Raw genomic sequence first — 7,899 nt, 5'->3', positions numbered from 1 at the left:
GGGACCCTGCCTCCCGGGCGCCCCCCACCCGAGGAGTGGGCGTTCAGTGGCAGCGCGCGTGGGGCGGCATCGGGCGAGGCCGCGAGTTCTTTTATGTCACTCGAGGTGTGGACACTGCCTGCTGCCGAGTCTGAGGCCAGAGGCCCCGCAGTTACGTGGGTGGGCTGGGTATGGAGTCCGGGGGGCCCCTGACCAGATGAACTGCACCGACTTGGGAGACTCCCGCCGACAAACTAGGCTTCCGCAGTGTCCCAGCCCTGCATGAGAACAGCAGAGGAATCATAATAATGGCAGCTAGATGTAGATAGCAGTTACTTGTAAGTGCTTTACACGGGCAGTACTTACAGCAGTCCTGAAAGGTAAGTACTGTTGTTATTCCCACGGAAGAGATGAGGAAACAAATCCAGAGAGGTGAAATAACTTGCCTCGGGCCACAGAGCCGGAGAGGGGAAGGTGCAGGATTTGAACTCTGGTCGCCCTACTTCTCGCTGCTAGCCTCTGAGCAAATCGGCCCCATCTGCTTGCCAGGGGCCTGCCTGTCCCAGGAAGGCCAGCAACCCGGGTCTGTGCTCTGAGGACGGTGGGTGACTGAGCTTTTCTTGGGTCCTTTTCAGATAGCCATCCGAGCTTGTTTCCTTGGCTTTGTGTTTGGCTGCGGCATGCTGCTAAGTTTTAGCCAGTCTTCCTGGAGTCACTTTGGCTGGTAAGAAGGACTTTGGGAATAACGGTTTTGAGGCGAGGGTGGACAGATCCGAGGGTCAGTCGTGGCATTTCCTCATCCCTGTCATCTCTGGCTGGCAGAAGGCTGTTTAGCGGTCTGTGGAAATGAAGGCGCCTGGCCTCTACCCAGATGCCCACATTTCAGCCCTCGTAATCTTGTGCCTGTTGGTTGGTTCTGTACCAGGCAGAAGCAGGTCTCCCTGGTGTGCCCCCAAAGGTGCCTTCATCCTCAGCTGCAGCGACAGCATTTAGTAACATGACAAGCCCTTCCTGGAAGGGGGACAGGTCCTTGGTGGCGGGAAGGGGCAAGGCTGTGGCTTGTCTTCATAGGCCTTTTTCATCTCTAATTTCTATTAGGTCACATCTAGTGCACCCCACAGCCAGTGTAGGCTTTGTCCCTACACTATGCTTTCAGTCCCTTGAGCCTTCTAGTCTGACCTGGATATGAACCAGTGGCTTCAAGGTAAAAAGTTTTATCTCCTCTTATCAACATTTTGAGCCATCTAATCCTCCTTTGCTGGAATTATTTCAGTTTTGTTCAATTTTGTCCCCAACATACATCACTGCTTTATGTTGCTGTTTCCCTCTCATGTTTTCCTGTGTGTAGTGCCGTTTTAAGAGGATTGAAGAGACCATAATGCCTCCCTCACCTATGGAATGTTTTGCCTGTGGCATTCACAAACATAGTTCCTTGCGAACCCCATGTTCTGCAAACCCGAGGGAGTAAATGCTACAGGCAGGTGCCTGGTGTCCACTCTCAGGCAGTGAGAACAGGACCTCTCAGCATTAGGGACAGTGCAGGAGACCTCGCTCTGCATTTGTGGGTGACTTGGTTCCCGTGCCCCAACTTATCTCTTTCTCTTTTTGTTTTTACCTAGGTATATGTGCTCCCTGTCTTTGTTCCACTATTCTGAATACTTGGTGACAGCAGTCAATAATCCTAAAAGTCTGTCCTTGGATTCCTTTCTCCTGAATCACAGCCTGGAGTATACAGTAGCTGCTCTTTCTTCTTGGATAGAGTTCACACTTGAAAATATCTGTTGGCCAGGTTAGTGCCCTGTACCTTCCCCTCTGGAGAGGAGAAGGGTGGCTCCCGCTCAGCCTGAGGGCAGTGACACTGGTTCACCTTTCAGGTTAATCTCCCCTGAGGGCTTTCCCCCAGACCTCTGTCCTCGCTAATCTATTTATAAAGGATGAGCTCCGCTCATGAATTCTGCTTCTGGATTTTGAATCAGGGACGCATTGACCTTTTACTTTAAATCCTGCATGACGTAGTGCAGTATGAAGTCCCATAGTTGTAAATTCATTTACAGTCAGGTGAGATTTGGGTCTAGTCATTTTCTGTGCCTTGAGAAATTCCGTGTGAAGAGTTTGCTAGCAAAAACCTCCACATCAAGAATCTGCTCCAAAACTGAACTTTCCACTGCTGATGAAATAAAACATATGTGGTTTCCAGGATTCAGGGTGGAAACCCCAGGCCCATCTCTGCGTTTTTTGTAGCTGTACTTGTTCCCAAGTGAAGGACATGAATGAGCATGTGACGGGGGGGGGGGGGGGGGGGGGGGTTGATGTGAACCAGAGAGCCCATTAGCTCTGGGAGGGGAGACTGTCTTAGCCGTGATGCTTGAAATCAGCTGCCCCCAACCTGGTTGGCATCAAGGACTGGTTTTGTGGAAGGCAGTTTTTCCATGGGAGGGAGGGTCATCAGGCATTAGCTTTTCATAAGGAGCTTGCAATCTAGAGTCCTTGTGTGCGCAGTTCATAGTAAGGTTCATGCTCCTATGAGAATCTAATACTCCCACTGATCGAACACGAGGCAGAGCTCTGCGTGCTGCTCACCTCCTGCTGTGCAGCCCGGTTCCTGCCATGCCACGGACCATTACCAGTTCATGGCCCAGGTGGCTTTAATTGACTTGGTGGCTTTTTGAAGTAAATAGAGGCTGGGTGAAGTGGCTTATACCTATAATCCTAACACTTTGGGAGGCTGAGGCATGAGGATTGCTTGAGGTCAGGAGTTTGAGACTGGCCTGGGCAACATAGCGAGATTCCTTCTCTACAAAAAAAATTGAAATTTTTTTTATTTTAAAAGTAAGCAATTGAACAGTACAACGTAGGGAAGTGTGCTTTCTTGTTAAATTTTGGTGTGATAACAGATGCTGATTGCCCATGAGCATGTTTTCTGATGTTTCTATCCTTGTTTGGGAAGATAGGTTAATTCTAAACAGTGTGAGGGAGCTCAGTAGGCCAGTTTCTTCACTCTCCATTTGTCATCAATGTCTCTCCCCTGCAGAACTGAAGCAGGTCACATGGCTCAGCGTCACCGGGCTGCTGATGGTGGTCTTTGGAGAATGCCTGAGGAAGGCAGCCATGTTTACAGCTGGTTCCAATTTCAACCACGTGGTACAAAATGAAAAATCAGATACCCATACTCTGGTGACAGGTGGAGTGTACGCTTGGTTCCGGCATCCTTCTTATGTTGGGTGGTTTTACTGGAGTATTGGAACCCAGGTATAGTATTAAATAGGGCACCAGTTTCCTTTATTTATCTTTTTTTTTACATTTTTTATTTTATTATTTTATTATTTAAATGATTATTTTTGTAGAGGTGAGGTCTCACCATGTAGCTCAGACTGGTCTTGAGCTCCTGGGCTCAAGCATCCTCCCCCATTGGCCTCCCAAAGTTTTGGGATTGCAGGCCTGAGCCAGTACACTCGGCCTTTTTTTGAAACATCTTTGTAATTCACATACCATAAAACTCATGATTTCGGAATATACCACTCAGCGGTTTTCAGTGTATTCGCAAGGCTGTTGGTCTCCTTCAAATAGCTCCGTGTTCTCCCTGACATGTTTCAAGTGTTAACTGAAAAAAAGTCAAGAGCACCAAGTACGTAAAGCCTTGGTGGTTCTCGGTGTTGTTAGCGCACCTGCCGTGCCCCTTCTCTGCCTCTCTAACCTAGATCTGGGGTGCCCCGTGGGGCTGACGGAGATGGGACTTGGGGGAGGCAGCGCCCTCTACCACTCCTGTGGCGGCCTAGCTGATTCTCATCAGAAATGGGTATTAATGAGGCCAAGGTCATGTGCTAGGCTAATGGGAGCTGCAGAGACTTGTTCTGTCTCAGGCTGCGGCCAAGTCCTTGTTCTTGACAGCTGCCTCTTGAGTCTGTGCTCTTGGTCCTAGAAAGCCTTGGCTGGCGAATGAACAGCGCTTGGAAAATTCGTCATGTCTTTGGGCAAATTGAGTCGGAGCCCCCAGGTATCCTCCCATTAGCAGTGCATGGTCCTTGGTGACTCTCTGGCGACCCCCAGCAGTACAGTTGAGGGGAACATCATATAGCACTGAATTTCAGACTGTATTCCTGAGACAGGTAAAATGTCCTCATTAACAAGTTCCATTCCCTGGGATCACTGGAGATCACCGAGTGGTGTCATTTGCCATAAGTGCTTGCTCCTGTGTCTCCAGGTGCTCTAGGACTAGAATTGTTCATACGTTTTTGACCAAGGGTTTTTTACACTGGGCCCCAGCACACACATGTGTATAGACATGGCTTTTCTGTAGCAATGCTCACCCTGCTATGTGCAAAATACTCCGTTTTCTGTCTTATTTGTATCACAGTTCATGATAAACTGAATGATTTCATGGTTCAGTAATGCACTTGGGAAACCCACCTAGGGGACACCCAGAAAGCCACGTGGATGTGCCACACAGAAGGCACAGGCTCTGGAGTCACCTGCTGGGTCAGCCTGGCTCTGACGTTCTCTGCTTGACCTCCCTTTCCTGACATGTTGAAGTGCAAATAGCTGGGTGTGGTGGCTCCTGTCTGTAATCCCGACACTTTAGGAGGCCAAAGTCCTGGCCTACATAGTGAGACCCCTGTCTCTACAAAAAAAAATTAAAAATTAGCCAGGCATGATGTTGCGTGCCCGTAGTCCCAGCTACTCGGAAGGCTGAGGCAGGGGGATGGCTGGAGCCCAGATGTTTGAGTCTAGGCTGAGCAAGACCCCTTCTCTAAAAAAACATAAAGTTAAAAAAAATAAGGTGAGGATAGTAGCACTGCCTTGAAGGTCAACTACGGGGATTGAGCGGCTTAATTATTGTAAAAGGCTTAGCACAGTGCTGGGAACATGAGAAGTGCTCGATAATGGAACCGGGAGCGGGAGATGGGCACTGGTAGGAAAGTAGGATGCGAGTCTACTTCTGTGGGAGGAAGTATCTTCTTGGGGAAGATACATCCTAGGACATCAGTCTGCCAAGTGGCAGTGGACAGGGTTGGGGTAGTGGTTCCCTAAAGAGCTGGGCATGCATTTTGGCCTCGAAGGACTGGTTGGCTGCATCCGTGGGGAAGATGCTCTTAAAAGTGGAGGAACAGCCAGGTACAGTGGCTCATGCCTATAATCCCAGCACTTTGAGAGACGGAGGCAAGAGGATTGCCTGAGCCCATAGGTTCGAGACCAGCCTAGGCAACATGGCAAGACCTAATCACTACAATAAAGCAAAAAAATAAGCCAGGCATGGTGTTGCATGTCTGTATTCCCAGCTGCCTGGGAAGCTGAAGTGGAAGGATCACCTGAGCCCAAGGGGTCAAGGCTGCAATGAGCTGTGATAGTGCCACTGCACTCCAGTCTGGGCAACAGAGTGAGACTCCAACTCAAAAAAAAAAAAGAAACTTTCTGACCATGCCTGTAAGGGACCCCAACTCACAAAAGGTGGGGAAGAACCCTGAAGTAAAGGAGGTAAGAGGCACAGTGGTCGCAGCCCGAGGGAAGGTGGGAAGCTGGTGGAAGTAGGCGAGGTGCTGCTTTCCAGGCTTGAGAACTAGGCTGTGGTCTTGGGGGTCAGGTGTTGGCGCTTTCTATTTTTTGTTTGTTTTTTAGAGGCGGTCTTGCTCTGTCGCTCAAGCAGGAGTTCATTGGCGCAAATAGCTGACTATAGCCTTGAACCCTTGGGCTCCAGAGATCCTCCTGGCTCAGCCTCCCAAGTAGTTGGGACTATAGGCATGCACCACCACACCCAACTAATTTTCTTTTTCTTTCTTTTTTTTTTTTGAGTTGGAGTCTCACTCTGTCGCCCAGGCTGGAGTGCAGTGGCATGCTCATGGTCACCCCAGCGCTGACCCTCTGGACTCAGGCAATCCTTCCACCTCAGCCTTTCAAGTAGCTGGAACTACAGGCATGTGCCACCACGCCCCACTAATTTTTTTGATTTATTTTAGAGATGAAGGCTCGCCAAGTTGCCCAGGCTGGTCTCGAACCCATGGACTCAGATAATCCTCTCACCTCGACCTCCCAAAGTGCTTGCTGGGATTATAGGCGTGAGCCATCGTGCCCAGCCTTCTTTTTCTTTCTTTCTTTTCTTTTTTTTTTTCTTGTGGAGACAGGGTCTCGCTATGTTGCCAAACTGGCATCGAACTCCTGGCTTTAAGCGATTCTCCTGCCTCAGCCTCTTAAAGTGCTGGGATTACAGGCATGAGCCACCGCACCCAGTGCCTTGTCATGCTTAGGTCTCACTCACATAAGAGGAGCAGCAGAGGAGTGGATGGAAAGGGCTGCAGTGATGAGTGTTTATTCCAAGGTGACAGTGATGATGTGGTTTCAGTTAGTGAGCCCAGCCTCCCAGAGACCCTGATGGGATTTTAAGAGGATCTCTTGGGTCCTGGGCATGGAAATCTGCTGGGTGTTTGAAACGGGTGTTTGCCAAAGCACACGGTGTCAGCCTGCTGTGACCCTGACCAGCTTGGTGTTCCTCCGTCAGGTAATGCTGTGTAACCCCATCTGTGGCATCGCCTATGCCCTGACGGTGTGGCGCTTCTTCCGTGATCGAATAGAGGAAGAAGAAATCTCATTAATTCACTTTTTTGGAGAGGAGTACTTGGCGTATAAGAAGAGGGTGCCCACTGGCCTGCCTTTCATAAAGGGAGTCAAGGTGGAGCTATGATGGGCAGGGCCCGGTGCCCGGGGGCCTCTGAGCCCTGCAGCCCAGGACCAAACTGCTGCTGTGGAATGAATTTCCTTAACCATTTTATATGCCACTACTTACTCTTCTGGACTGTCCCGCAAGGCCAAGTGATCAGGCTTGAGGACCAAAGCCCCACCGGAGCCGTCTGTCGAGGTGGGACATGGGTGAGCGAAGAAGGAGAGACAAGTCCCAGCAATATCAGCAGTGCCCTCCGCCCGGCCAGTGAGAGCGAGGCCATGCCCCGTGGTGTGGGAGGGTCATCCTGGGCTCCTTGGGAGAGGTGGGCTCTGCTCTCCTGTCGATTCTCCAGGGGCGAGGGGCAGTGGGCATCATTGCTCATGGGTGTCAGACACGCATTGAAAACCCTGAGGTTAACCGAAAAACACAAACAGCGCAGATTCACCCCTTTATTTCCGTCCTTCAGTGCATGAACATCTATATGGTTTGAAAGATGCTTCTTGAAATGACGCTTAGGCTCTTCATATACCGAGTCATAGTTGCAGATCTATTTTTACAAGTAGCAGTATGCAAAGGGGCTCACGTGGCATTTTTAGCGCCAGCTCTTAATTTGGCAGCGAGTGAGCATAGACACCTGCAGACTGTTTGGCTGGTGTGGCTTTGTGACCACGGCCCCTCAGGCCAAGAGGACCGTGGCCACTGGATTTTCCCAGGGGCCTTGGCTCTTTATCTCTTGTCATTGGTGACAGGTCGAAGAAGTATCACCTTTCTTTGATCCAAGAAGTGCTTACTGAATGCCTGCTCGGTGTGAGGTGTTGTTCACCACTGCAAAGCACAGCTCTCCACTCACTGGGCACTTCCTCCGCATTTCACCATAGCGTCTAGTGTTTCCGTGTAAACCTGTCAACTTTGGTTTTCCGTGTTCTGTTCTCAGAATTGCATTGTCCCTAATGTCATTTCAAACTGTTTTCCAAAGGGGTTTGCGCATATACAATTACAAATTCATGCACAGCAACTCTCCAAAAGAATGCTAGGCAGAGCAGGACCCTGCAAGACCCGGTCAGTGTTCTCCTTTTGTGAGTCTGGGAGAGCAGCCGGCTCTAGGAGTCAGAAGCTTCAAGAAGCGAGGCCCTGGGTTGATTATGGGCCAGACAGGAGCCTGGCGTCAGCATGAGACCCTTCTGTGCAGCTTGCGGTGGCACTAGCGAAGTATGGATGTGAAGGCAGTGCGGCTCCTGGCCAGAGCCCTGCTCTGCCCCCGCCATGCG

At 50.2% G+C, this 7,899-nt stretch overlaps 1 protein-coding gene across 2 annotated transcripts; it reads left to right on the top strand.

Moving 5' to 3' along the window:
• The first annotated feature begins 610 nt into the window (after nt 1–610).
• ICMT (isoprenylcysteine carboxyl methyltransferase) lies at nt 611–7,618 on the top strand. Of its 2 annotated transcripts, XM_008051155.1 has the most exons (5): nt 612–703; nt 1,078–1,183; nt 1,599–1,768; nt 3,011–3,228; nt 6,470–7,618. In XM_008051155.1, exons 3-5 carry the CDS (start codon nt 1,603–1,605, stop codon nt 6,650–6,652), a joined length of 567 nt encoding a protein of 188 aa, XP_008049346.1. In that variant the 5' UTR covers nt 612–703; nt 1,078–1,183; nt 1,599–1,602; the 3' UTR covers nt 6,653–7,618. The 2 variants fall into 2 exon arrangements, with proteins under 2 accessions (XP_008049348.1, XP_008049346.1); XM_008051157.2 differs by lacking the exon at nt 1,078–1,183 and having other exon boundaries at nt 611–703.
• The last annotated feature ends 281 nt before the right edge of the window (nt 7,619–7,899 follow it).

The sequence above is a fragment of the Carlito syrichta genome, unplaced genomic scaffold (assembly GCF_000164805.1).
Source record: "Carlito syrichta isolate Samal-C Ts95f unplaced genomic scaffold, Tarsius_syrichta-2.0.1 Scaffold168988, whole genome shotgun sequence".
In the NCBI taxonomy this organism is placed as follows: Eukaryota; Metazoa; Chordata; class Mammalia; order Primates; family Tarsiidae; genus Carlito; species Carlito syrichta.
This window is presented reverse-complemented; position numbering and strand designations above follow the sequence as displayed.

Bases quoted from the DNA above. Each gene is read 5' to 3' on its own strand.
- ICMT (XM_008051157.2), top strand. From the start codon at position 660: ATGCTGCTAAGTTTTAGCCAGTCTTCCTGGAGTCACTTTGGCTG. The intron at 704-1,598 runs GTAAGAAGGACT...GTTTTTACCTAG, and splicing joins TCCTGGAGTCACTTTGGCTG to GTATATGTGCTCCCTGTCTT. The intron at 1,769-3,010 runs GTTAGTGCCCTG...TCTCCCCTGCAG, and splicing joins TGAAAATATCTGTTGGCCAG to AACTGAAGCAGGTCACATGG.